The sequence below is a fragment of the Rhineura floridana genome, chromosome 8, assembly GCF_030035675.1.
Source record: "Rhineura floridana isolate rRhiFlo1 chromosome 8, rRhiFlo1.hap2, whole genome shotgun sequence".
Taxonomy (NCBI): Eukaryota; Metazoa; Chordata; class Lepidosauria; order Squamata; family Rhineuridae; genus Rhineura; species Rhineura floridana.
The window spans coordinates 9,960,907-9,988,616 of NC_084487.1; the positions used below are offsets into that span (position 1 = coordinate 9,960,907).

General features: G+C 42.3%; 1 protein-coding gene across 2 annotated transcripts; it reads right to left on the reverse strand.

Annotated features, from left to right (window-relative positions):
- SPATA6 (spermatogenesis associated 6) lies at positions 1–26,582 on the reverse strand. 2 transcript variants are annotated; one of them, XM_061638173.1, is made up of 14 exons: positions 26,335–26,582; positions 21,225–21,362; positions 18,092–18,140; positions 16,393–16,434; positions 15,206–15,330; positions 12,706–12,774; positions 12,294–12,374; positions 10,626–10,901; positions 9,999–10,086; positions 9,397–9,437; positions 7,865–8,046; positions 5,810–5,909; positions 3,953–4,077; positions 1–357 (listed from the first exon to the last, which is right to left on the reverse strand). In XM_061638173.1, the coding sequence occupies exons 1-14, from the start codon at positions 26,383–26,385 to the stop codon at positions 186–188; spliced, it is 1,539 nt and encodes a 512-aa protein (XP_061494157.1). In that variant the 5' UTR covers positions 26,386–26,582; the 3' UTR covers positions 1–185. The 2 variants fall into 2 exon arrangements, with proteins under 2 accessions (XP_061494157.1, XP_061494158.1); XM_061638174.1 differs by lacking the exon at positions 12,706–12,774.
- Between the last annotated feature and the right edge of the window lie 1,128 nt (positions 26,583–27,710).

Sequence of the window (27,710 nt, forward strand, 5' to 3'; positions counted from 1 at the left end):
TTAAAATCCTCCAGATTTTATTTGTTTCCCTGTTGGGAGTCCCAGCCTCAGAATTTCACAAAGCCATATAAAAACATTGTAGGTAAAAAAAAATAGAATACAAACATTTGCAAGACAAACAACATTTTCATTAAAAATACTGATCTTGTATACTGTTCATTTTTACCTGTGTCACTATCAAGTATTTATTTATTCTTTGAAATGGACTCAGAAGCTTTTCTATACATATTTCGATAGATTTTCTCCAGACTGTCTTCAAAGATTGCTCTGTGGGGTTTGCATTTATACTCAGCAGCTTGACTGGTCCAATAGTCATCATTATTCAGATGAACCATGTTGCTCTGCCGTATGGATGAACTATGCACCCCCCAAAAAAACACATTCATTAAATTGGGATCTTACAAAACAAAGAGTGAGACATTAATTCTGTAAACAGCATAAGTGCTTGAGTGTTGTCTACTAAGTTTACGTAACAAGCTATTTGTAAAATAGACAATACTAAAAATATAATGCCCTGCCCCACTGAAATGTCTGACTATACTGTACAGTTGTCTCTTCTCAGACATATACCCTTTTCTGGTTTCCTGACTATGGAAAGCGACTGTATGGTGGCATATATATTTGTATCCACTGACTGATTAGTTTCTGACTTGGATCCCATCACCACTATACATTTAAAGCAGGAACATACTGCTTTAAAGAGCCATGGCTTCCCCCCAAGAATCCTGGGAACGATAGCAAAGGCACTGGGAGTTGTTAGGAAACCTCCTGTTCCCCTCATAGAGCTCCAGTTCCCAGAGTTCCCTGGGAAGAGGGATTCTTAATCTCGGCACCTTTACTATAGTTCCCAGGGTTCTTTGGGGGAAGCCACAGCTCTTGAAGTGGTGTGATACTACTTTAATGTATAGTGCAGATGGGGCAAAAGTCAGTGTGGTGATCACTTCATTACTTATGAGCTCAAGATTACATCTGTAGGGTTCGACATGCCCTGTCTCCTGTGGTCACCCAGCGGCTTGTGAGCTTTTTCTTCATGATGAGATCCCACCTCCTGAATTCAGAAAGCATGTGGGCAGAGCCAATGACGCGAGTCTTCCCTGCATAACCGGCACTCTGATAGACCCTGGCCACATGCTTGCTATGTTCACCCACGCTAGTAGCAGGGTATTCCAGCACGGGAAAAATGGCATCCAAGCCACTTTCTTTGTTGTCCTACACGCTGTGGCCTCACAAAAAGAGATGTTGCTCATTCCACCTAGTCAGCATCTTTTGAATGGCTTTTGATTGTCAAGATAAATATTATGGCAGCTTGCAGGCTGATCATGCCCTAAGCACCTTGCCACCACTTGAGAGCGATACCAATTGTGTGATTCACATGCTAAGTTCTCCATAATTCTGTCCCTGACCTCGGAACTAAACAAGCAGCTCGGAGCTCAGTTAAGCCAAGTGTAGATGGTTTTTAAAAAACTGTAGGTGATTTGATTACAGCAGGCTGCATATGGTTAAGCCTTTAGATGAGGAAGAACTGGGTTGACCAAAGTGGAGCACAGGAGAAGCAGATACAGCGGCTCCTACACCAACACTTGTCTTTTCTGTTTTACTGTAACATTTTTTATTGATGCTTGAAAATGGACTGCCTTCAAGTCACTCCTGACTTATGGCCACCCTATGAATAGGGTGTTCATGGTAAGCAGTATTCAGAGGGGGTGTCCCATTGCCTCCCTCTGAGGCTAGTCCTCCCCAGCAGGCTAGGGCCTGCTCAGCTTGCCTCAGCTGCACAAGCCAGCCCCTTCCTTGTCACAACTGCCAGTTGGGGGGCAACTGGGCTCCTTGGGGCTATGCAGCTTGCCCACAGCTGCACAGGTGGCAGGGCTTTATTGTTATAATAATCTCATGTGCATCACGTTGTGGGTCTGCTTATTTAAGGTATTATTTATTATTTTATTTATCTATTAGATTTATAACCCACCCTTCCTACCAGTAGGAGCCCATATCAGTCCCATATATACATACATATTTTGCAGGTGCTAAGGCTGGTGAGAAGAAGAAAATGTTTATCACCACTATAGCCATGGAATAATCCTTTTAAAGAAGACCGTGAAAACATCCACCGGCTTTGGCGTTATATTTGAAGCCCAGCTGACGTGTACTTACTACTTATTCGTAAGGTTGAATTAAGTGAAAGAGGGCTGAACAGGAGCACTGTATGAGGAACAGCACCCACAGCCCGGCTCCACAAAACCCAGGGTCCTTCATCTGCAGCAACAGTCATCACGACAGGCTGAGATGTGCTCAATGAAGAGCGGCCAGCACTTCCTGCAAATTTCACATCCACATACTGACAGCCTCACAGTTTTAGAGTGTGCTCACTTTTGGTGCACGGCCATTAGTCCTCCCTTTCTTATACGAAACTCAGCACCGGAATGGGCACAGCCACATGCATGTTGGAAAAACACCAGTCTGCTGTCTTAAAAGTGGAAACTATCCTGACCAGTTGAGCTGAAGTGATCCGGGGATTACGTGCACAAATCGTATTAAAAACAGGATAGCTGCACTCAGCTCCACTTTCGGAAATACCGATTGTACACCTGTCATGTGCTTTTGTTCCATCTCCTTTAGAATCCCACAAGTCCCCTTCAAAGTCACTTGCGCTTTAAATAGTTCGGCATCATGACCTTCCATGCAGTCCTAATGGTTTTCAGTCATTGATATAAAGGGTTTATTCAACTAAGTCCTACTCAGAGTAAACTCACCAAAATTAATGACCCTGTTAGCTGTGTCCATTAACTTCAATGGGTCTACTCTGAGTAGGACTAGCACTGAATACTACCCTTGGTCAGCAAATGACATTCTCCTCTGCCTTGGTACGCCATTTCTTTATTTAATTAATTACATTTATATCCCACCTTCCCGCCAAGAAACTCAAGGTGGCATGCAAACGTAGTCCACCCCCTCCTGATTTTATCCTCACAACAACCCTGTGAGGTAGGTTAGGCTGAGCGACAACAATTGGACCAAGGTCACCCAGTGAGCTTCATGGCCGAGTGGAGATTTGTACCCTGGTCTCCCAGGTCCCAGTTCCACACACTAACCACTACACCACATTGACTGTCCTTTTATGAGGACATTGCTAGACTTCAATGTCTTTGGGTCTCATTGATTATTCCCCGCAACTCTCATGACTGCTCTGCAGAATGTGACAAACCTACGAATGCCCAAACCCTACTTGTGTATGACATTTCAAAGTCCCATCATTTTCAATGTTGTGGTGAGAGCTGTTGCAGATTCTTTAGTAATGCCTACAGGTAGGTTCCAAAGTGATCCCTGTGTCCCAGACTATCAGACAACATATGCATCTATCTTTCCTTGCATCAGCTGACAAGACGAGGGTTTGAGAATGGGGAGGGGGTTGTTGACGGGATAACAAGAGAAGCCACCCAGGTGTGGGGTAGAGACTCCCATGGAGAAAGATGGGGAAGGAAGAGAATGAGGGCGTAAGACCAATGGAATCAATAGACTTAAGTGTGCCTAATTCTGTGATGGATTGTGGTTCAACTGTGAACAAATTCTGCACATGCAATTCCTGTTAAAAGTTATGAAAGTCCAGTTTATTTGCCAGTGGGGCACAGCGGTTATGGTGTTGGACCATGGCCTGGGAGACTTGGGTTCAAATCCTGGCTCAGGAATGAAGCTCACTGGGTGACCTTGGGCCAGTCACCGCCTCTCATTTATACCTCACAGGGTTGTTATGAGGATAAATGGCGGAAGAGGAAAAGCATGTATGCCGCCTCAAGCTCCTTGGAGGAAAGATGAGATATAAATATAGTAATAAATAGATGAAAATAATTATTCCAACTGCAACAACAGGCATAGAACAAGGGGTATTTTGTTAAAGATTGGATCGACTGTGGTAAGGTTTGGGGCAGGGAAGGTACAAGAGGAGCAGGAGCTTTACCTGCTCTGAAGTTCACTGTTGCTGAAAGAGTATAGGCACGAAACGTCTTCTTGCTTATTGGAATCTCCTCTTTTACTGGAGTCTCTTGTCTTAGCGGAATCAGCTTTGGGCAAACAACTCTCATCCTAAGAAATCAAGATCAAAATTTTTGTGATAATCTCATCTGACTGCAAAAATATAGTCCTTTAAAAAAAAGAAACTACATTTTTTTGCTATTCCTTAGCCAGGAAAGGATAGAATATAAATCTAACCTTCTCCCCCGCCCCCGGCACTTTATGCCAATGACTCAGGATATATCACAGTACTGCATTAGATTAAACTTATTGTAAGTTATTACTGAATATTACGTAAGTACCTTTATAAAAACAACAACCGTCATCATCATAATCCTTTCACAGGACCCCCCTTCTTCTAATACTAGTGTTGCGAGTAAAGCACCAATGCTTGTAACAAGCAACCTGAACCAATGAGGGATGAGACAGACAGAAAGGCAACCTATTCTTCCTTGACTGACTCCTCCTTTAGTAACTACTTGTTGATATGTAGATTGTTTTTCTCAGGCTTTACTTCCTTCCTCCTGCTCCTTAGTTAAAGTTAGAGTTAATCTCATGACTCCATAATAGCCACCTGCATGTCTGTTCTCGGAATGGCTTTATTTCCAAGGAGTAAAAAACCTTACGTTTCTTCATTCTTTCATCCACCAGTCTTGCCAGCCTATTGATCAATGCACTCTCCTGCTATATATAACAAACTCCAGTAACAAGAACCAGAGGCTATCCAACAAAGTCAAATGTTGGGAGAGTCAGGACAGAGAAAAGGAAGCCGTTCTTCACACTGCATATCATTAAACTATGGGATTTGTTACCATAAAAAGGGATAATAGCCACCTATGCAGATGTGTTTAAAAGGAAAATAAAACAAATTCATGGAAGATAAAGCTATTAAAGGGTTCTAGTCATGATGGCTATCTACTGCTTCCATGATCAGAGACAGCATGTCTCTGAATATCAGTTGCTGGGGAACAGCAAGAGGAGAGCACTAGAGCCCTCATGCCCTGCTGACGAACTTCCATAGGCCTCTAAGTGGCCATTGCAGGAAACAGAATGTTGGACTAGACAGGCCTTTGGTCTGACCCAAGAGGGCTTTTCTTACGTTCTTAGGAAGTGAGAGACTGGTGAGAAAAACTGTGGGGAGATGGGTGTCCCTTGCATTATGTCAGCCACAAGAACAGCCTTCCCAAATCAGGTGTCTGTCAAATGTTTTGGAGTCATCAGTGAAGGTTAAAAGAAAAAGTGATTGTGTTATCAGATATCTCTGCAGGCTGTTACTACATTTTAAATTGACCCCTGATGAAGGCCTAAAATAACTACAGGCCGAAATGTGTTGGGCTTTTTTGTTCTTAATGAATAAATTCCATTGCAGCATTTTAATCGTCTCTCTGTGTCTCTCCTTTGGAACTATAGCTTCCACCGGATACAACAGCTGGGGATGATGGGAATTGTAGTTCAAAAGCCTCTGGACGGCATCAGGTTGGGGAAGGCTTCAGAAGTCCAAGTTCACATAGAAGAAAGCTTGGTGAAGTGGAGAGGGATCCCTCACTGGGAAAGGACACGAAGGCTGCAATCCAATACACACTTACCTGGGAGTAAGTCCCATTGAATCCAATGGGACTTACTTCTGAGTAGATATGTATTGCATTGCAACATAAGTTACTGCAAGAACTTCTCCCATTGTTTTGTCTTCAAAGCCTGCCGCAAAGTGAGAGAAAACACCTGACTTGTTCTCTGCATCTGCCAATAAGAGAGGGGGGAAAAGCACATAGGTTTTTTCTCCATAAGACTTGAGGGGAGAACTTACAAAAGTTAGCCTTTGCCTTGCACTGTGAGTCGTTAAAATATCTTTCACTCGTTTATGGATCTCTTCTCCATTCGCTGGTGTGGTCCAACCAGAACGAAACCTAGAAGAAGAATGGTGAGGATTTAAGTTAAGGGCACTGCTGATATTTGGAAATGGCTACGAGGTCAAATGGTTATCTCTTTTATAGATACACATGATGAACTCATTATAGAATTTAAAAATAGTCCGGTAATGTATAGCATAAATTCTGCAATATTTTTGCAACTATATTTGTTTATTTTATGTATTTCTTAAATGTATATCAAATACTTCCTTCTATAATGAGCCCAGGGCAGCAAACAACAAGCAATAAAACAAAATCTTCTTTAAAACAATTTCAGTACAGGTGCAGACTAGGACAAAGGTCTCCACCTAAGACGCTCACTGGGGCAGGGTATCGCCAACATGTTACCCCGCTGCTGAAAGAATTGCACTGGCTGCCCATTAGCTACCGGGCTAAGTTCAAGGTTCTAGTTCTGGTGTATAAACCCTATACAGCTTGGAACCAGGATACTTGAAAGATCATCTTACCCCTTCCATACCCAGTCAATCACTATGGTCTGCAGGTGACGGCCTCCTGCAGATATCATCAGGAGGTCCATTCCACACAACATAGGAAGCAGACTTTTACTGTTGTGGCACTGACCCTTTGGAATTCCCTCCCCTTAAATATTAAACAGGCGCCATCTCTGTTATCTTTTTGGCGCCTTCTGAAGACCTTCCTCTTTCAATAAAAGAAATAGGAATAGCAGTCAAAGAAATATATTTATGTAATTATGCTGCATTAGAGCATAGCAAAAAAAACACCCCATTGCTTTACACAAAGAAAAACAAAAAATCAGCTGCTGCCTCGTGTTATTGTGCCTAAAACAGCTCAGCAATGTGCTTGCTTTGTTATTGTTGCTGTGTTGGTCTCAGATTTTATTATATATTGTATTTTAATCCCGTTTTGTACACCGCCCAGAGAGCTACTAGCTATGGGCGGTCTAGAAATGAAATAAATAAATAAATAAATAAATAAATAAATAAGCCTTTTAAGATGAGACCTTATTCCAGTCTGCATCTGTGTTGGAATTACTTTAAACTGTTTTTAAAGCTTTTTTGTAAAAAAAATGTTTTTAAAGATGCTTTGTTTTAACATGTTTTTAAAAATGTTTTGTTTTAATCTATTTTAATGTCTGTTTTTATGATGTTTTAGAGTGTTTTTAGTGTTTTTGTTTGCCACCCTGGGCTCCTGCTGGGAGGAAGGGCGGGATATAAATTTAATAAATAAAATAAATAAATGAATAAATAAATAGTATTTGAAGAGCACTATCATCCTACTGGGAGGAAGGGTGGGATATAAATATAGTATCTCCCCTCAGTCTTGTCTTCTCAAGGCTAAACATGCCCAGTTCTTTCAGTTTCTCCTCACAGGGCTTTGTTTCCAGTTCCGTGTTCATCCTTGTTGCCCTGCTTTGGCGCACGCCCATGGCTAAATCAGCTTCCAAATGGATAAAGTACCTGCAAACCCAGCTTCCATTTGGTCTACCCTCCCCGCCAGCCTCATGCAGTCTGGAATGCAAGTCACTAGCAAAGCCACATTCTGGATGCGATAGATGGCATGCAATCAATATGCTGAAAGTGGCTGACTACGTTAACTCTAGCTCCTGAAGTGAAGAGTACAATATATACAATAGAAACGAAAGGCACTTATGAAATTAAAGTAACCATGTTCTCTGGCCAGAGTTTACCAGGAGAGATAGTTGAATATGGCCAGCTGGTTGGCATCCTGAATTTCGAATATCTGCCTTTAATGCCAGCTCAATACCTGTTCAGTGGCAATGTTGACTCATGACCTGTATGTCACTGCATGGGTATTCTGCTATGTGCACTGCATCCTCAGCAGTTTGCTGATTACCATTCCTGATTTTAAGAAGTGTGCCAATACTCTGAAGAACCCCAAAGCTATAGGTCCAAGAACCTACTGCCTGAAATACTGAAAATACAGTAAACACTGAGAAGACAGCACATTACCTCTCTCTAAGAGAAAAGCAATTTAACATGGGAGTTGAATAATACTTCTGTAATGTTGGAGGTGCCGAATGCATTAGCAGACGAGTTGGGTGGAACTGCCTACCAGCTACACTCGAAATCAAACGCTCATCATAGCTGTCAGAAAAGCCACCAAAGTCTTTCTCGTAACATGACCTGATAATCTGTCAAAAACACAAAAAGTAGAGCATGACCTTTAAGGAAGATATATGGTATGTTTAATGTCTTGGCTACATCTGAGCATTAACTACAATACAATGAAAAGAAAGCATTTTTGTGTATTTGCAACTTCGCAGCAGTAGAGATAACAGAACCACTAAAATGCAGACGCCACAATCCTTTCAACTCTAAAAGACATTTCTCACGTCATCTGTGTATTTGAAATTTTCACTTCAGATTTTGAAAATTCTGGTGTCTGCCTGAAGGATGACATATTTAATTAAAGGGACTTGTATTCAACAAATTTGTCCTGGTAGGACAACGAGTTGTACCTGTGCAATGGGACTTCCTCTCCCTCTCCCCTCCTCACCCCCCCCAATCTGTTCTAGAGGGTTGGGGGAACCTTTAGAACAGATGGGGAGCATAGGTGGTAAGCAAGGAGAGGAGAGGAAGAGGAAGTCCTATTGCAGATGTTAAACTCCTTCTCTCTTAGAGATGCACAGGTGGAAATTCTTGTGCGGGATGACTTCACTGGATCCCTAAGAGAAAAGTGTTGGCCACATCTGAGTAAAATGTACAGACATCAAGATACTATTAAGGTTTACATGCAGTGAAAGTGAAATGACCTGCCTTTAAATAAAATCCTTTTTTCAGATTTAAGCAGCCAATGTTAAAAGCAAGATTGACCATTTTAAAGTCTATATCCTATCTGCTTGTCTCATGTCCAGGACATTCAAGGTGCTGAACTTTGACAAATGTTTAAAATAATCACATTATTAAAACAAATAATTTAGAAAAACACAAACAGAAACTTGTCATGTCACAGGCTTGCCAGAATATAAACACTTTGAGCTGGCTTCTATCGGAGAGGAAGCCAGGTGGATCTCCCCGAGTTCCACAACCCTGCAAAAGTGAAGCCCCTTTCCTGAGTTGCTGCCTGCTGAACTTTGGCAGGGAGTGGGACACAAAAAATAGCCCCTTTCATTGCCCTAAGTGGGGAGGGGTGGGGTACACAACATATAGGAAGAGGTGGTCCCAAGCTGTCCCAATCTTCAAGGTAATAGCCGACACGTAGGACTGAGCAAAGAAATGACCAACAGCCAAGGAGGTTGAAGTTTAGGCTTTGTTGTTATGTGCCTTCAAGTCAGTTATGACTTATGGTGACCGTATGAAACAGTGACCTCTAATTGCATCTGTTATAAACTACCCTGTTCAGATCTTGTAAGTTCACGTCTGTGGCTTCCTTTATGGAATCAATCCATCTCTTGTTTGGCCTTCCTCTTTTTCTACTCCCGTCTGTTTTTCCCAGCATTATTGTCTCACTTTCATCACCCAGTCTCCTTTTCAGAACTTACTTTAGGATTCTTGGGTCTGTAGCTGCCAAGGAGACTAGGATCTAAAAAATAAAATAAAACAAAAGGAAAAACATTTTATTTGCAGGTATCAATCTTATTTTTTCATAATGCTCACTTATAAAACCAACGCGCCACCTTCAACTGCAACCATTGATAACAGTGTCTTGCTTGATGACCACATGGTTGTTAATGGTGACTGAACACATAAAAGTGTTTAGATAACAAGATAATTTAGTTTGTGACATAATTATTTACAGAAGTGTGTTACATTGTAACTGAAAATGTAAGAAAGTTTTAATGAACGAGATCAGGAATTTCCCAAACACTTTCCCCCACAGACCACATGAAAATTGCTGGGGTTTTCAGCAGACTACTTAATGATTTTCCTGCCTGTTGTAGCAATTGTAATGATGCTGTGCTAGAGGCAGTATGATTTTAAATTGTATTTTTGGACATGGTCAACAGACCACAGTCTGTGGTCTAGATGAACTAGATGACAGAAACAAAATGCAGGTTTATTATTGTAACTACACAGTGTCACATATGTGTGTGTCTATCTCTATAAATGCACACATCATTTCTATACTAAAAAAAATACTTGCCACAGGTTGTCCCAGACCAAGCATCTTTTATATTCTTTCTAGGGCGACACCAAGTATGAACATCAGGTGAAGGAGGCAATGGTTCAGCCTGCAAATTAAATAATTTCTTAAGTGTTTTATATGTAGCACAAAATGTATGTCTGTACAGAGTGGTCCAGTTTGGACATCCAAACAGTTGTTTATTGTAATATGCATGAACATTGGACTCACACACTCCCTTCTCCTCTTCGGCCTGGCCATTAAGTTTATTTATTTATTAGATTTATATCTCCCATTTCCTCCCAATAGGAGACCAGGTTGGAAGCTTTTGCTTCCATTTTTCAGAACCGGTGACCTCAGAATTACCTGAACAGTGTCTTTCAGCCATCAAATGTCCTCCTGGAAGTCAATAATGAGACAGACAGACACATCTCACACAGGGAAGGCTTTCCGCAAATGGGGAACTGCTACTTTTAAAAAAGGGTGTCATGGATCAACACCAAATGGGAAGCCCCCAGCAGAGCAGAGTGTTTAGGAGAAAATAAGCGGTCACAAAGAGAAAAAGCTGGATTTTAAGGCTTCTTGGAGTAACTGTGAACAAGCAAGATTTGCTCCAAGCTTATTGGAACTGCTGTAGAACAAACATACCTGCCGTATTACAAATGGAGGTCTATCTGATTCTTTTCTAAAATCAAAAGGTCCTAGGTCTAGATGGGCCAGGCGTTGTCTGACTTGCTCGAGTTCACACATCCGCCTTTTTGTGTAAGGAGATGGTGATCGAGAAAGAGAGGCTATTGTGGGCTGCTCGTAGGTTTTTGTTGCTAAGCAGGGCCTGTTTCTCTCGGGCGAAGGAGTCTTCTTTTTTGATGACCTGATCTGCGGCGTTCCATCTTTTGATGCATGGTGCAGCCAGTCTAAGTTATCCTGAGTTGAAGAGAGGAAATTATAAAGAATGAAGGGCTTCAGAGTGTACATCTTCACTACTGACAATACACCATTTGACAATTATACTACTTTTTAACATGCTTAAGGTCTCTAGAGCAAGCTCCAAAACCGCAAGATCACACACTCTTCCACTCTTAGAGCTCTTACATTCTTCCCACCCTAAGTCCTATAGTGCTAGTGCTAATCCTTGCACTTGCACAATTAATTAGTTGAATACCGCCCTTTGGTTTCAGCTGCTGTGCTACAATACTGAACTATCTTTCACTGCCTAGAACAAGGCAGGGGAACCTTTGGCCCTCCAGATCTCGCTGAACTACAACTCCCATCAGCCCCAGCATAACATGGCCAGTGGCCAGGAAAAGTGGCCATTGTAGTTCAGCAACATCTGGAGGGCCAATGGTTCCCCACACCTGGCCAAGAAGAAGGAAGCCCTCTAATGCTCCTATTTCTCTAGTTGCTGAACAATAAGTACTACCAAGCCAGAGGGGTTTCCTCCCTCATCACTACTATTGGACTACTAGGTCAAGAAGTGTGCATGGTGAGGGAGAAAATGGTCCAGGCTGTAGTAGAGTTTGCCTTGTCTGCATCATTATACTCCTATAAAAATATTTACATGTGCAGTAGACCAGCCACTGCCAACCTTTTTGGGCCAGCTGGCACATTTGGAATGTTGAGGAAGTGTTGTGGGCACCAGTCACAAAATGGCTGCAATGGGGGAGGGGGCATAGCATAAAACAAAACACCTGCCACATGTAAATTGCAGAAAAAAGAGACAAGGCCACAAAATGGTGTGGGCATGCCACCCCATCAGCTGCCCCATTAATGGGGGGAAAGGCACCAACATCAGCCGCCGCTGCAATCATTCTGAGATAACCTCTTTGCACCTCTCCAGAATGGATGGGAGTGTGGGTGGCCAGTCTGGACATCCAGTGAAAAATGGGATGTTCAACGCAGGAGAGGTTGGGCCAATGCAAACAGGAACTGAGAAGAAAACGCAAACAATCTCTTGTACATGGGGAATTTTTGAGGGAATATTTACTGAGACTTTTTGCAGGTGTCACAAGGGGTATTGGTGAGGATAACTGTGCCCACAGAAGAATGTCTTAATATCTTTTATCTATTATTACTATCCCTATAAAACATTGCTTGCCATTCTTTCTCTTCCAACACTAAATTATTAGGTGAACATAGACTGCTGTAGCTGACCATTTTAGATTCACTTATTCTCAGTGTTCAGGCTGCCTTTTCAATGAAATTGATTAAAAATGTAAATCCAATTTTTCAAGAAAAAAGGAGTTTCACCAAAATAAACAATCTAGCTATCAATTTTCAATCTAGATATTAAAGTGCACATAATTAAGTTATGCTAACCTGCTTTTGAGCTTTTTTGGAATGTACCAGGCTTTCAGAAATAAGACAATTTGTGGAAAATTTCAGTTTTGGTGCAATTCCCTAGAAGAGAGACAATAACTGAACATCAAGCTCCAACTGGAAAGATAAGGAGTATCAAAGAAGTAAATGTCATCAATTGCAACAATACATTCCTAATTTTAACAGCTTCATGTTAATTTTAGACTTCATGAAAAGAATGGTAAATGTCAAGAAGGTAATATTTGTTTTTCTGAGCATTCGGGTACTGACAATTATATTGCTTTTGTACAACAATTAAGGTCTGGCAGTTATTTCGACACATTGCTTTGTCAAAAGCATGTAAAAATATTTTTCTTGGCATGTTACACACCACTAATTAAAAGTCAAGTCCGGCGGCACAACCTTTACTCACATCACTTTCAAACGTCTTGATACAGGCAATGGAGACATTATTCGTATATTTGTTTGCCACATCTTGGTGCTGGGCAAAGGAAAACAAATTATAATGAAGTCCTTTCACCCCTCTAAATGCTAAGTTTTTTTTGTTAACAAAAAATATTTATACCGCTTAATTGTTAAAAGAACCTCTGTGTGGCCACACTCACTGGTAGCTCACCTAATTGTTCACAACTCAAATGTGAATGTACTGAACTGGTAAGCAAAGACATTATTAAAATCAGCCCTTTACTAAAGGATATGCAGATAACTAATGAAATGACATTTTAAAAATGAAATACAGTAAAGTGAAATTATATAATTGTAGATCTGTCAACACATATTTTGTTCCTTGTACATTGGTGGAAAGCATTACTAAAGGTAAGAATAGCATATAGAAGAACAAGCCTTGCTAAGCAGCAGCAGCAGCAGCTTGGCTTCTAAAAGGGAAGCCAGGCCTCACTATACCAGTTGAGACGACTTATTCATGTAACTCAATATTGCAAACTCCTTTGCAGTTTGTTTTTGTCCAGGATTGCTTTTAATTAGGCTAATGAATAGGCAAAAGTCTCTGTTTTTAGTCTTATATGCTGCTACAACTTGCTGTGACACATTGACTGAAATGTTTTTACTTCTGACTCTGATTGTGTTGTTATGTTATTTCATATGCTTTTAAATTGATTTAAATGTAAGTTGCCCTGGGAAGGTGCTGTATTTTGAATGGAAGCTTAAAAACACATTAGATAGATGGAAAGACAGACAGAATACTATGGCAGCAGCTTTACAGGGTGTTGGGCAGATGTGTTTTCTATAACCTGCATTGTGATCCCTTTAAGTAGAGATGCCAGGGACTGGATCTAGAGCATGTTCGGCTGCTGAGTTAATGGTTCCTCCACACAAGATAGCATGCTTATAGCATGCGATAGCAGGTCAAAGCAGACGTAAGGTTTCTGAAAGCATCCCACCCAAGCAGGTGGCACAGCAACAAAAAGAAAAAGAATTCAACTGAAAAAGCAAGACAAAGCTTATGCTTAGTGACACGAAATATGTCAATCCTACACAGCAGAAATGGATCATGCCTTCACTCAGCATATCTCTTAGGGAACAACCCAAACTCAAGATCCTCCAGGATGAGCGAGTTAGGATCTGGCAGGTCTCCAGCTCAGCCAGACCTATGCCGCCATTAAGTCACCGAGGCTGGTGTAAATCCCCAAAAAGGGGTGTTCTGGGCACAGGTCTGGGCAGGGGTGGGGGACTTATACTGGATTCTAACTCCGTTCAGCTTAGTCACATGACCTGGCAACCCTGCAGAACTTGCACAGGCCAAAAGGGTGGTGTAAGTCAAACTCTATTTTTAAAGAGTTGTTTTCCCTATGCAAGCCTTGGGCCAGCTGCCCTGCTCCTGAACAGGGTTTGGATCTGCTGTACTTTACGCAGGTTTTACTTGAGCCAACGTAAATTACATTTGCTAGATTGCTCTCTTAAAGACCTCAAAAGGCTGGGCACAGAATCATATATTGGGACAATGTAGATACTAAATGGTCCACATTCTACATGGATGACAGTACAGTAGGGCCCCGCTTTACGGCGTTCCGCTTTAAGGCATTCCGCTGATGCGACGGCTGTCGTTTTCCATTTTAACTGTTTTTTTTCCCCTTTTGCGCCATTTTACGCTGTTTCCGCGTCATTTTCACGCGACGCGGCCCATTAAAGTCAATGGGGTTCTGCTTTACGGTGTTTTCCGCTTTACGGCAGGGGTCTGGAACGGAACCCACCGTATAAGCGGGGCCCTACTGTACTGTGATTCCAACATACCACAGTACCAAGCAATATTTTAGAGCAATGGTTTTTTTATAAAAGTGTAACCTTGGATGATCATTCGCAATTTTAAATACTGAATTATCTGAATGACGCCCATATGTTCCTGCCCTCGATTTAAGATCATCTGTCTCTGGTCTCCTCTGCGTGCCTGGAATGAAAGATGTTAAACTGACAGGCATGCAGGAGAGAGCCTTTTCCATTGTGGCTCCCAGGCTTTGGAATTCCCTGTCTCAAGAAGCCCACTCTGCTCCCTCCATGATGGTTTTCCAGAAACTTGTAAAAAGTATCTGGTTCCGGAGAGCCGGAGAGACTGATGGGTGAGACTGACACTGTTGTTACGCTCTTTATTTTTACTTTTTATCTTTTGATGCCTTTTAGTATCACTCCCCCATATATGTATGCATATCTATATATGTATGCAAGTCTGTACGTATTTATATATATGCATATTATTTTATGTGTTGTAATTGTACTTTATGTATTTTAAATCATTGTAATGCTCTGTGTTTTTATTGTGTATAATTGTATTATGTTTGTGTGTGATTTTATTGTAAGCCACCCTGAGTGCCCTATTGTAGGGTAGAAGGGCGGGATAGAAATATTTTAATAAACAAATAAATAAATAATCTGTCAAAAAGAACAACTTAGGCACTTACTGTAAAACCACAAGTCTTCTTCATTAAAACCTCATGAACTGACCCTCGTTGTCCACACATTAGCTTGGGAGCAGGAAAAAGGAAATCTCTTGTATTTTCTTCATATGTGGCTAGAATCTCTCCCACTGAAAGTAATAGTTACACATATTTTAACTGGAAAAAAATCATCCACTTTTTCTTCTTTACCAAATCTAGGCAAGCCACACTACACACATAGGGTGTAATCCAGACAAAGCGAAGAATTTTTGAATCCTACCGATCTCAGCATAAGAACTAAATACAGACATAATTTTTTCACACTGAAATCTGGGTGATACCTAATATTGGTTATTCAGAGTATACCCACTGAAATCAGTATAAAGTCTATTGATTTATTTGGTCTACTCTGAGTAATGCTGACATTGGATATGTTGGTACTCCATGCTTTGATAACTTCCAGACTGGACTACTGCAATGTGCGGTATGTGGGGCTGCCATTGATGACAACGTAGAAACGTCAACTAGTCCAAAATGCAGCAGCCAGATTACTGGATGGAGCTTCATTTAGATCTCATATAACCCGTTTTAAAACAGCTGCATTGGTTGTCACTTCATTTCCGGGCCCAATTTAAGGTGCTCATGTTCATATTTAAAGCTCTAAACATTTAAAGTCCAAATAGAGACCACCTCCTTCTCTACAGACCCTCAGGTGTTAAGATCAGCAGAGGGGTCCTTCTTTGTAGTTCCACCACCCTCAGAAGTTCAGGGGGTGGTGTCACGGTAGAGGACATGCCCTATGGCAGCTCCTAAGAATGGACATCCATGAAAATTAACCTATTTGTTGTTGATATGTGCCTTCGAGTCAATTACGACTTATGGCGACCCTATGAATCAGTGACCTCCAAGAGCATCTGTCATGAACCACCTTGTTCAGATCTTGTAAGTTCAGGTCTGTGGCTTCCTTCATGGAATCAATCCATCTCTTGTTTGGCCTTCCTCTTTTTCAACTCCCTTCTGTTTCTCCCAGCATTATTGTCTTTTCTAGTGAATCATGTATTCTCATGATGTGTCCAAAGTATGATAACCTCAGTTTCATCATTTTAGCTTCTAATGACAGTTCTGGTTTAATTTGTTCTGACACCCAATTATTTGTCTTTTTTGCAGTCCATGGTATGCGCAAAGCATAAATGAAGATATCGATACAATACCTGGAGGAACAGTCTGTATCAATTCAAGCACTGCGGTGTCAACTAGAAAAAGAGGGGAAAACTATAGTCAGACTTTTTTTTCAATATGCAGATGAAAAGCTTTTCACCAGTTTAACACACTCTAACCTGAACAGGAAAAGTCTGGACAATTTCGACGAGGCAATGATCAGCAGAGATGGACAGTGGCCACATGTAGGAAAAGAAATATAATGAAGATCCTAGTTTTTAGCTCGTAACAGTCAGGTTTAGCAGCAGATGGATTCACTGCTCTGACACTTAATATACTTTTCAGAGACTATCATGCATCAGATAATCCAGATGTAGATCGCATAACAGCTGCTTGTTGATGTTGTTTAAGTGAAATCTTTATCCCCATCTCCACCCCAGAAGGGGACAGAAGGAATGCCCTTTTCTGGTTGTCTTATTTGTCTGCCATCTATCCTCCCTCTGTATCAAGGAGAGTATCAAGTAGGCCAGTCAACAGTTCCTACTTCCCCAAGACTACAGTTTTAGACACTGTGGGAGTAAAACACTATTCAGCATCCTTAAAGGATGAGGGTAGGCTCAAATCCTCCAGTCCTTTGATTACAATGCGTTTTGCTCACCGTATGCAGTCTTCTCATTACTTTTGCAAAATATTTTCTGCCCGAGGAATATCATAAGCATATGGCAGAGATAATTCCTTTTATAATTCACAAAGCTGGCACATGCCCAATTATGACTGAATTTTCCACCCACTTGTTACTATTAAATTGTTATCTTCGAGTCAAGGACTAGCCTAAACCTTTCTTTCCTATTTATTTAGTATATCCCAACTTTCTTCATTTTCTAAACATTATTATTACACTTACATCCCACCTTTCATCCAAGGAGCTCAAGGTGGCATACAAACATGGTTCTCCCCCTCTTGATTTTATCCTCCCAACAACCCTGTGAGGTGGGATAGGCTGAGAGACAGTGAAGTCACCCAGTGAGCTACATGGCTGGTGGAGATTTGAACCCTGGTATTCCAGGCTCCAGTCTCACACTTTAACCATTATACCCCCTGGGTCTCATCCTGGAAATATGGCGTTCCTAGGTGGTCTCGATCCAGGAACTGGTCAGACCAAAGCCTACGTAGCTTCAGCAAAGTGACGGTTTCATATGTCCCTAGTTAGAAAACAGTTGTTATTTTGTTATCTTGACATCTTGACTTCTTGTCTTCAATCTTTAATCTCTTTGCTATCGTATTTTCACTCTCTCTTGTCTCTTACCCCATAGTGGCTAGGAATATTGGGGGGGGGAGTTTTATTAGGCTTGTGACAAATCTTTGTAAGTGTGGATCATGAGAAAAAGTTCACCAAATTTTAAAATTACCAAACCTTCAGTATTTAAAAGATTATCATAAATATTTCTTACTGAATATGACTAATTCTGCAGGTTTCCATTTAAAACCTTAGTGAGATGTTCCAATGAAAGCAAATGCCTCCTTGGATTAATTTAGGGTGTATTTTGGTTAGCTGATTGGCACAGCTTAGTTTGAATCATTTTTTGAGAAAGTCACAGTGATTTTATAGCAATATAGGGTAGTGTCCTTTTCATATTTTCTTGCACTTAAAAAAAGTCAACTTCTGGCTTCCTTCCTCCTCTCCCATTTCATACTGTACATTTTTAAAAGTAATTAAGTACAATAGAGATAAAAAGGTTTTTAAAAACCTACGTTCAAATAGTTCAACAAGGTCTCCTGGGTCAACTACATCAGTATATACCTAAAATGAAAATTTAAGAAAATGAAATGGAGCCATTTGGCCACACCGATGACAAGGTCACTGAAAAATATGACTGCTGTATTATTAATAAAAAGAAAGAAAGAAAACTGCACTTGGTTCTTTTAAGGAAAAAGAATATTGTTAAGTTGCCGCCAACACAAAATCCTTCTCACAGGAGTAACCAATTTTCTACTTTAATGGTGTTCCTTTTCAGTATTTCATCCATCTTAAATTAAAAGCAACCATAAATAACAGGGATGTAAATCTGTGATGCTTTCAACACAGTGACAGAATGGGGAAGGGCTGTAACACAGAGGTAGAGTGTCTGCCTGGCGTGCAGAAGGTTCCCGGGTCCAATCCCCGGCACGTCCAGGTAGGGCTGGCTGGAGAGCTGCTGCCAGTCAGTGTAGACACCACTCAGCTAGTTGGACCAATGGTCTGACTCTGTATAAGGCAGCTCCCTATGTGTGCAGTCCATTGCTTATGATCAAACGGTAGCCTGCATCCTTGATTCGCACGCTGTATCAAAACACCTCTGCTCAAGTACGCTGCAGCAATCATGGTCACTTTTCCAAGGAGATTCCCTCCTCACGAGGGGTTAGACAAGTGTGTGTCCTTGCCCCTTCCCTATTTAACCTCTGTCTGGCTGATCTCCCCTCCGCACTGGGGACAACACAATCCCACCCACCTAAGATTGCGCACACAAAGGTATCTATCCTGCTTTATGCAGACGATGTGGTTTTAATTTCCCAAACTCGGCTGGGTTTAAAGAGATTATTGAGTGTCTTCATGGAATACTGTAAAGAAAACTTTCTTACAATTCACTATTTAAAAACCAAAGTAGTAGTATTTTCTAAGAGAAAGGTTAGATACCCCTGGTTTATGGGGAGCGACAGAATTGAACAGGTCGACTCCTATAAATACCTGGGTATCTGGTTCCATGAAGCAGCAAGATGGAGTGCCGAAGAAAAATAAGTTTAGGCCAAGGCCGAGAAAAACATGGGCGCATTGACCCGCTTCTTTTATACAAAGGGCGGGAATTTCTTGCCAGCAGCCATCCGTGTTTACAGAACCAAGACAGCCCCTTCGATTCTCTACGGGGCACCAATCTGGTTCCCATACCTCAAAGGTTCACTTGAAGGAATTCAATCTTTTTTTCTGAGGTCCATTTTTGGTGTCCCAAGATGTGTTTCTGGAGCTACCCTCAATCTGGAGGCTGGCCTCAACTCTCTGAAATGCTCAGCTTGGGTTTGTGTTATTCATTACTGGCTTTGCTGCTGCCATGTGTACACTCACAGCCCCTTTACATCCCTGGTAATGAGAGATGCTTTTGAGCCATCCTGGACAAAGCTGGTAGTCAAAAAAGTTATCTCAGTAGGTCTCTATCCCTCTGATTTGCTATCAATGGAGCCAGGAAGCACCAAGGCGATAGTTAAACAGAGGTTAGCGGATATTGACACCCAAGAGCTCTCGGCAGCTGCCCAGGGCCCCTGTTCCCCCCTGACACTGGGCCTATCAGGGCCTCCTTGTAAAGATGGGATGCCCTATCTTAGCTGGCTATCTGTTCCCAATTATAGGAGGGCATTTTCATTGGCCCGATGTAATGCCCTACCATCTAGACTCTTGGAGGACAGATATAATAAAAACCCAACCAATAATAGACGCTGTCCCTGTGATAGCGTCGAAGCCGAGTCTATCTTATATGTTTTGTTCAACTGTAGATACTATGCAGGGGCCAGAAAAGATCTTTTATACCCAATTATGCAGTCCTTCCCAGGCCGCCCCCTTGAGTCTCTTCTGATCACTCTACTTGAGGGTTCTGATAAGGCAATAACTGTGCAGGTGGCAAAATTCCTGAACCTGGCCATCTCAATCAGACCCTGTAAGATTGTAAATGAAAACTAACTCAATTGGACTGTTTTTTGTCTGCTATAGTTTCTGATTTCAAGCATTTTATCTTTTATCTTTTAATATCTAATGCCATGTTTTTGTATCTGTGGTCGGTTGACTGTAAATAAAGATTGTTGTTATCTTGGTAGCCTGCATTCTTTATCGGTTATTAGCCGCTTATTAATAAAGACTGAAGAGAGTATCAACTCACTTTTAGAGCGCGTGGTAAGATACTCTTTTAAGGACTGATCCCAAATGGTGGTAACTGTAGCAAACCAGACTAGATGGGTGTAATGTATAAGCTGTGACACTGTGCCCATGCTGAGCAAGAAAGTACAGTACAATAGCATGAGTCAGAAAAACTGCCTGGGAATGGCTACCATCCCTGAATGAAGCAGAGAACAGGCCGGCATATTATGCATAATGCAAAACTGGAGAGGACTCACATATGCACACAACAACGGGAACTTCAGATATTTTGGACCACAACTCCCATCGCCCTGATCATGCTGGCGATGGTGTCAGAGTTTCCAGTGGATATATACTGCAGCAGAGTGTAGAAATAACTGGTCTGTTAAGACTGGTAATTGAAAGAATAAAAAAGCCTAAAGCTTAATACTACACAGAAGTAAAGTCATATATGCTGAAGCAGCTACTGCACTCAGGGAGCCATTACTAACTAAGACAGGAAGAGAAGGGAGGAATGGGGGAGCCAAGCCTGCAAAACAACAAACGCTTTTAGAGGATGAATCAGCATAGGGAATAACAGATTGCCTTTCTGTCTCCCCCCACTGGTTCAGGTCACTTGTAACATGCGTGGGTGCTTTACTCCCAACAGATGGGAGCTGGAGTCCAGCAACATGTGGAGGGCCACAACCCTGCCCTACAACCATTCTTGAATCAACATCTTCACCGTAAAATGCACACCGTTTCCAATCTAAAGATCAATATACACTTGAAACAGGCACTAGATTCCCATGTGGATGGGCTTCCCTGTCGACTTCAGTGTGAAGGCAGCCGTGCATGCATTGACAGGAACACATGCACAGGACAGACCATAACATTTAAGGCAGAGGGAACATCCTTCTTCATGTCGATGTATGTGCATTGCAATGTCTATCCATGTAAGGAGTCCTTGGACCAGAAACGCCAGTAATGCATGGGATGCCATCCCCAGGATATTGGAACATTTACCTTTTCAAATATTAGCTTTTCATCAAATAGAAGGGGAAATATTGCACGGACAGATGAAGTCTTCTTATGTTGTCCCAAAATGCAGGCACTGATGTAGAGGTCCTCTCTGGCTTTCAGTGTCACTCCCGGGCATGTTACCTAGGAGATCAAGGTTCGGATATGTCCTGATATTAGTACAGCTGCTTGAGTAGGGAACTGCCTATGTTGCAGCCAACACAGCATCCCTATCTTGAATATTCCATATGCCCCAATTCGATATCTTTAGCTGGCACAGGCAGGGAAATGCAGCAAATGATGATGTCACAACATTAAATATTCCTACAGAAACTTCTATAGGTATGATAGCAAACCTCTCTAGCACTGGAGGAAGCCAAGTGGCAAGCAGGTTTATTTTTTTGTTTAAGGCCACGGTTCAGCAAAGCTAGTGGGGCAACATAGAAAAATATATATAAATCACAGTTAAAATAAGATGCAGGAAAAAAATCAAGACAGCACTCAAACAAAACCAGCAGAGTGAAAAAAAACAATGTTAAAACCATCTGGAATGTGAGGCGCTATTTCATTAGGAAGGTATGCTAAGAAACAAATCTCAATGAAGAAGGCATTGTGGACGTTGAAAAACCTTCATAAGATCTGAATGGGTCACAATATCAAAACTACTGATGTTATCAAAAAGACCTATAATATGCAACTGTAGAATTCTGTCTTTGTTTTACTGTAACTTCGATTTTACATGCCAAGTTTCTTTTTTTTCCCCTCATACAAGACTCCAGGAGTGTTCACACATTACATTCAACAAGTGTACAATCTGTGTACATAAATTGTTGAGCTGTATATTCATAGTTATTCACACACAGCATTCACAAGTAGGGTTGCCAGGTTCAGGGTCTGAGACTGATCCTGTATCTTTAGGAGAAGAGAAAGTCAGCCAAGTGCAGGTGTTCTTGCAACACTGTAATGAGAAAAACCACAAGGTGGAATTCTCCCTTCCCCCTGCACAACTTTTAAAGATACAGAAGACCTCTTGGAGGCCGGGCCTGGGAACCAAAAGGACTTCTGTATCTTTAAAAGTTGATCTGGGGGAGCAATTCCTTTTTACTGGCAACAAGGCAAGGCATTCTGGGTCTGACTGTTATATTTCCTGAAACAGGGTTAACGGAAAGAGTTGTGGCAGGAAGTGAATGTAACTTTGTTCACATATTTTTCCTGCACAGTGTCATAGCTTTTTAAAACTAAACTGCCAACTCCTATAACGATTGTAATCATGGCTATTAAAATCTGTTAGATACATCATTCTTAATGCTTGTATTGTTGCCTTTGTTGCAGACATGCACAGCCCAATTCTAGGTATATCTACTCTGATGTAAATCCTACAGAGTTCAATGGGACTTACTCCTGGATAAATCTGTATAACTGCAGAAATATTTTGAGGAGGGGGGGGCTGCAACAACAAAAAGGTTGCTGGGCAGAGCAACCTTAAAGGAAGGTGGCGGAAGAGGAGCCGGTGGAAGAGGAGCCGGCGGGAAGGTCTGTGGTGTTCAATTGCCTTTTGGGAGCCACCAGGCCGGCTGAACGCTGGCTCAGCCAGGAGCTGGGCGAAGAGACTCTCCATTGACTTTCACTGCAATTATTTTCTTAGAACGTAACTTTTGCCTGGATCGGGACCTGCAGGAGCGCTCCCACCATGATCTGGATGTAGCCTAAGTCCCCCCCCTCAGCCCCTCCTCTGACACGCCCCCGGAATGCCCCTTTTTCAGGCCTTGCGCCAGCTTCCACTGGTTCCCTTTCCGCCAGGCTGGGCTTCCTTGGCAGACCCCTGGCTGAGCTGGGAGGGTGCCGGTGATGCCGTGGCTGAGCCAGGATGAAGGGCTTCTGCCAGCAGAGCCCGGCTGAGCTGGGACCATGCTGGCTCAGCCAGGGGCCCGCCATATCCAACGTCCCTCAGCCTGGCATAAATAGAAGTTGGATTGCGCCCTGAAACAGTATTTGAAATGGAATTATTCTTTCAACATGGTACACCTGATTCTTTCTTGGGGAAGGTTGTGCATTTTAATACACAGAACTGCACTCAAAACAAACATGTGGGGAAGGTTGCTTGTGCAATGGGGCTTTCCTCCCACTTCAACATGTTGTGGTCCCTAGAAAGCCTTTTCTAGTATTTGGGAAACACCCAGGAAAGCTCTGAGCGGTGGCTTTTTGTTTTGCAGCTCAGTATCAAAGAGTTCTCATTGATATCTTTTCTTTTTATATTACCCATGTCATAATACTTAACCTTCAGTTAGCACTTTAGATGCAGGGTGAGAAGAAACATACCAGTTGACCTCTGAGTGATGTGCTAACTCTCAACTGCTTAACAATGAGAACAACATGACACCCCCCCAAAAAAATACTGCCAAAAAGAAGAAAGCTGCAGTGGGTGGTAATCAGGAATGGATTTTTGTGTGGAAGGACTATGAGCTCAGTTCAATTCTTGTAGTCAAAACAAATCCCTAGGTTAAGAATTCTTTAATTCTACATTTATATATTTTGCAGCAGGCTCTAGTCGGTGCATCTTGGGTTTTGTCTTTTAAAAAAGTAGATACCAAAAACCTAAACTCTATCCGTCCTGACCTAGAGTGTTACAACTATCCTAACAAGGTAGGTTTGCATTAAAATGACATGTTTTATCAGAAACCCATATGATACAGTTACTGTACAGATAATATTGTGATTGATAGAGATACTGCAGTATGCAGGTTCTGGCAAAGCCAGTGTAGTGCAGTGGTAAATCTTCACTCAGCCATGAAGCTCACTGGGTGACTTGGGCTAGTCACCTTCTCTGTTTAAACTACCGTAAAGGGTTGTTGTGAAGCTAAAATGCAGAGGGGGAGGACCATGCATGTCACCTTGAGCTCTTGGCTAGAGAGGCAGGTTATTAAAGAAATAATAAATAAGGCCTCATGAGCCAGTGTGGCGTAGCGGTTAGTGTGTTGGACCAGGGTTCGAATCCCCGCACAGCCATGAAGCTGACTGGGTGACCTTGGACCAGTCACTGCCTCTCAGCCTCAGAGGAAGGCAATGGTAAACCCCCTCTGAATACCGCTTACCATGAAAAGCCTCTTCACAGGGTAGCCATAAGTCAGAATTGACTTGAAGGCAGTTCATTTCATTTGTCAAATAAGGCCTCAATCCTATTTGAGTGTAAGCTCCATTGAACAATGAAAGTTACTTTTGAGTAAAACTGCTTGGAATTATGCCATTCACAAGACACATTTCATCTTCAAGGAATAACTATTACCCAAAGCATCTGGTATTTATAGATGACTATCATTTTGGAGCACTGTGTCACCTCCCAGATTCAATCCCTGGCATCTTCAGGTAAGGATGGGAGAGTCTCCAGGCAGAAACCCTGGCGACTGCTGCCAGTCAGGGTAGACAATACTGAGCTAGATGGACCAATGCTCTGACTCGGTATAAGGCTGCTTCCTGTGTTTGCAGTAAGCCATTATTTGGCTGAGCAAACATTTTAAAGGATTGAAAGATAAAGGGATTTTATTTTCCTTAAAAGACATGGGGGGAAAAGAGACGCGATACAGACTTTTCAAATGCGGGAATAGAAAAAAATCTATGCCGCATATTTGGACAGCGGATATTGTATCAGACTCCCAGCTTGCCCAACCCAGACTCCTCACAGGGATTGGTGCAAAGAGTGTGAAAAGGCAAAACGCTCACATCTCACTGGCTGGTAGTCAATGGAGAGGAGGAGAAGCTGGGAAAGGCAAGACAAAGGGCAGTTTCCAAATGCAGTTGAGAGCAAAGGCAGCCAGTAGAAAAGCACTAAGGGAGGGCAAAGGGGGAAAATGGGGTGAGGGAGGGAAGAGACGTTATAAAGAAAGGAAAATCACATTTTTGGCTTAACAGTTTTACTTGTAAGAATCCATCACAGCCAGCAAGCGGATCACAGACCAGCAGAGCTAAGAGAACAGCAGTCTTAACATTCAGTTTGGGAGCCTCCAATTTCCGTTAACTTTAAACCAGAGAAAGAAAGAGAAATCAACTCATTTGAAATGTGGTGTTGCAGGAGAGCTTTGCGCATAGCATGGACTGCGAAGAAGACAAATGATTGGGTGTCAGAACCACAGGGCTCTATCCTCTCTCCCATGCTATTTAACATCTATGTAAAACCGCTGGGAGCTATCATCAGGAGTTATTATTATTATTATAAGCTAAAATGATGAAACTGAGGTTATCATACTTTGGACACATCATGAGAAGACATGATTCACTAGAAAAGACAATAATGCTGGGAAAACCAGAAGGGAGTAGAAAAAGAGGAAGGCCAAACAAGAGATGGATTGATTCCATAAAGGAAGCCACAGACCTGACCTTACAAGATCCGAACGCCCCCCTTTTTTGCTGCTGGGTTGAGAATGAGATCCTTGTTAATGCCTTCTCTCACAACAACTGATATCCCTAGAAGCCAATAAGCATAAAAGAGGAGTGTTAGCTACTGAGAAGAGTCTTCTCAATGGCTGACTCACCTCCTTTCACTCTGATTGGCTCCAATCAGCAGGAAAGGACTAGGAAGCATGTTAGAAGACTCTTCTCAGTGGCTAACACACTCCCCTTTCATGCTGATTGTCTCAAAGGATGCTGGAGACATTGGGGGCCTGCTCCCAAAAAAGTAAAAGGTCTAAGACACACACACCCCAGACCCTGGACGACTACACCCCTGACATTGACACAAAATGTAGCCTTCAGCATCATCCCCTGGGGGTGCTCTGGAAGGCTCTGCCAAAAGTGATTCAGCAGGCGCCGTCTGCCTTAACCTTTAAGCGCCTGCTGAAAACCTTTCTGTATTCTGCCAGGCTTAAGCAGGCAATTTTTTGCTTTTTGGGGGGGGCAGCAGCTGAGCTTTTTTAAAACGGTATTTTCAGTTTTTTTATTCTATGGCTGTTGTTGTTTTTAACGTGGTGTATACGCCACTTGGATGTTTTTAACGAACTAGCGGTATGCCGTTTTTTAAAATAAAATAAATAAAAGCCCTCACCTTGTCCAAGCAGGATCCGTCTCCCTTCTCTCCCTCCCCAAATTAATCCTCCCACCACCACCACGGCACAGCCCTCCTCACCGCGCGGATGTGCAGCTCCAGGACGCAGAGGAACCCCTTGCGCGGAGGCATCGAGGGGGCGCTCCTCTCTCTCCCCCCCCCACCGGCCAGATGGGGAGGCGCGGGCTGCAGCGGAGGGAGAGTTGCAGGGAGCTAGTCGGGACTCTCCCAGGAAGGATGCTCAGCACAGTCTCCGTAACTATGGCAGCCGGAATGCTAGCCGAATGGGCCACTGAGAGTGGCGAAGGGGCGTGGCCAACAGAACCCCGGCTGACTTGGAAGGCAAAGAGATGGGGATAAAAAGAAAAATCTATGAAAAAATGGAATGCAAAGAGTTCCGAAACGCCGTCACTTCCGGTTGCGATGGCAGAGCTTGAAGTTCTCCATGTTAGGGGAGGGGGAAGAGGAAAGAGGAATTAAAAAGCAGTAAAGACTCAAAAAGGAAATGCAAACGAACAACAACAAAAAAGGCGACCTTCTGTGTAGAAAGAGAAGTCACGGCTGGGCTTGGACCCGGCATTTTATGGAGGGCGATGTTTAGTTGGTGACTGCTTAGTTTATCTGCCTTTGAAATATGCTTTAAATGTCATTTTATGTAGGCGCATTCATACCCGACATTATTTCCACTGTTACTCCACTTTAAACAGTTGTTGTTGTTGTTATGTGAGAGCCAATGTGGTGTAGTGGTTAAGGTGTTGGACTACAACAGGGTTCAAATCCCCACATAGCCATGAAGCTCGCTGGGTGACCTTGGGCCAGTCACTGCCTCTCAGCATGATGAAAACCCTATTCATAGGGTCGCCATAAGTCGGAATCGACTTGAAGGCAGTACGTTGTTATGTGCCTTCAAGTCGACTATGACTTATGGCAACCCTATGAATCGGTGAGCTCCAAGAGCATCTGTCGTGAACCACCCTGTTCAGATCTTGTAAGTTTAGGTCTGTGGCTTCCTTTATGGAATCAATCCATCTCTTGGTTGGCCTTCCTCTTTTTCTACTCCTTTCTGTTTTTCCCAGCATTATTGTCTCTTCTAGTGAATCATGTCTTCTCATGATGTGTCCAAAGTATGATAACCTATGGTCTGAAGGCGCGTAAGGCCAGCTCCCTGTTGAAGTTAACCAGAGTCAGGTCTGCTTAGTACCTGGATAGGAGACCACTTGGGAACCGTATGTAAGCCGCCTTGCGTTTCTATCATGAAAAGAAAGGCAGGGTATAAACGTAATAAATAAACCTCAGTTTCATCATTTTAGCTTCTAGTGGTAGTTCTGGTTTAATTTGTTCTTGTTGTTATATGCCTTCAAGTCGATTAAAACTTAAGACAACCCTAAGAATCCAAGCAAAAAAGATTAAAAATTGAAGAGGAGGATTTTGTTGTTATATGTATTCAAGTTGATTAC

Bases quoted from the DNA above. Each gene is read 5' to 3' on its own strand.
- SPATA6 (XM_061638173.1), bottom strand. From the start codon at position 26,385: ATGCCTCCGCGCAAGGGGTTCCTCTGCGTCCTGGAGCTGCACATCCGC. The intron at 15,331-16,392 runs GTATTGTATCGA...TATTACTTTCAG, and splicing joins GATACAGACTGTTCCTCCAG to TGGGAGAGATTCTAGCCACA. The intron at 10,087-10,625 runs GTATGTTTGTTC...TTTAATTTGCAG, and splicing joins CTCCATTTGTAATACGGCAG to GCTGAACCATTGCCTCCTTC.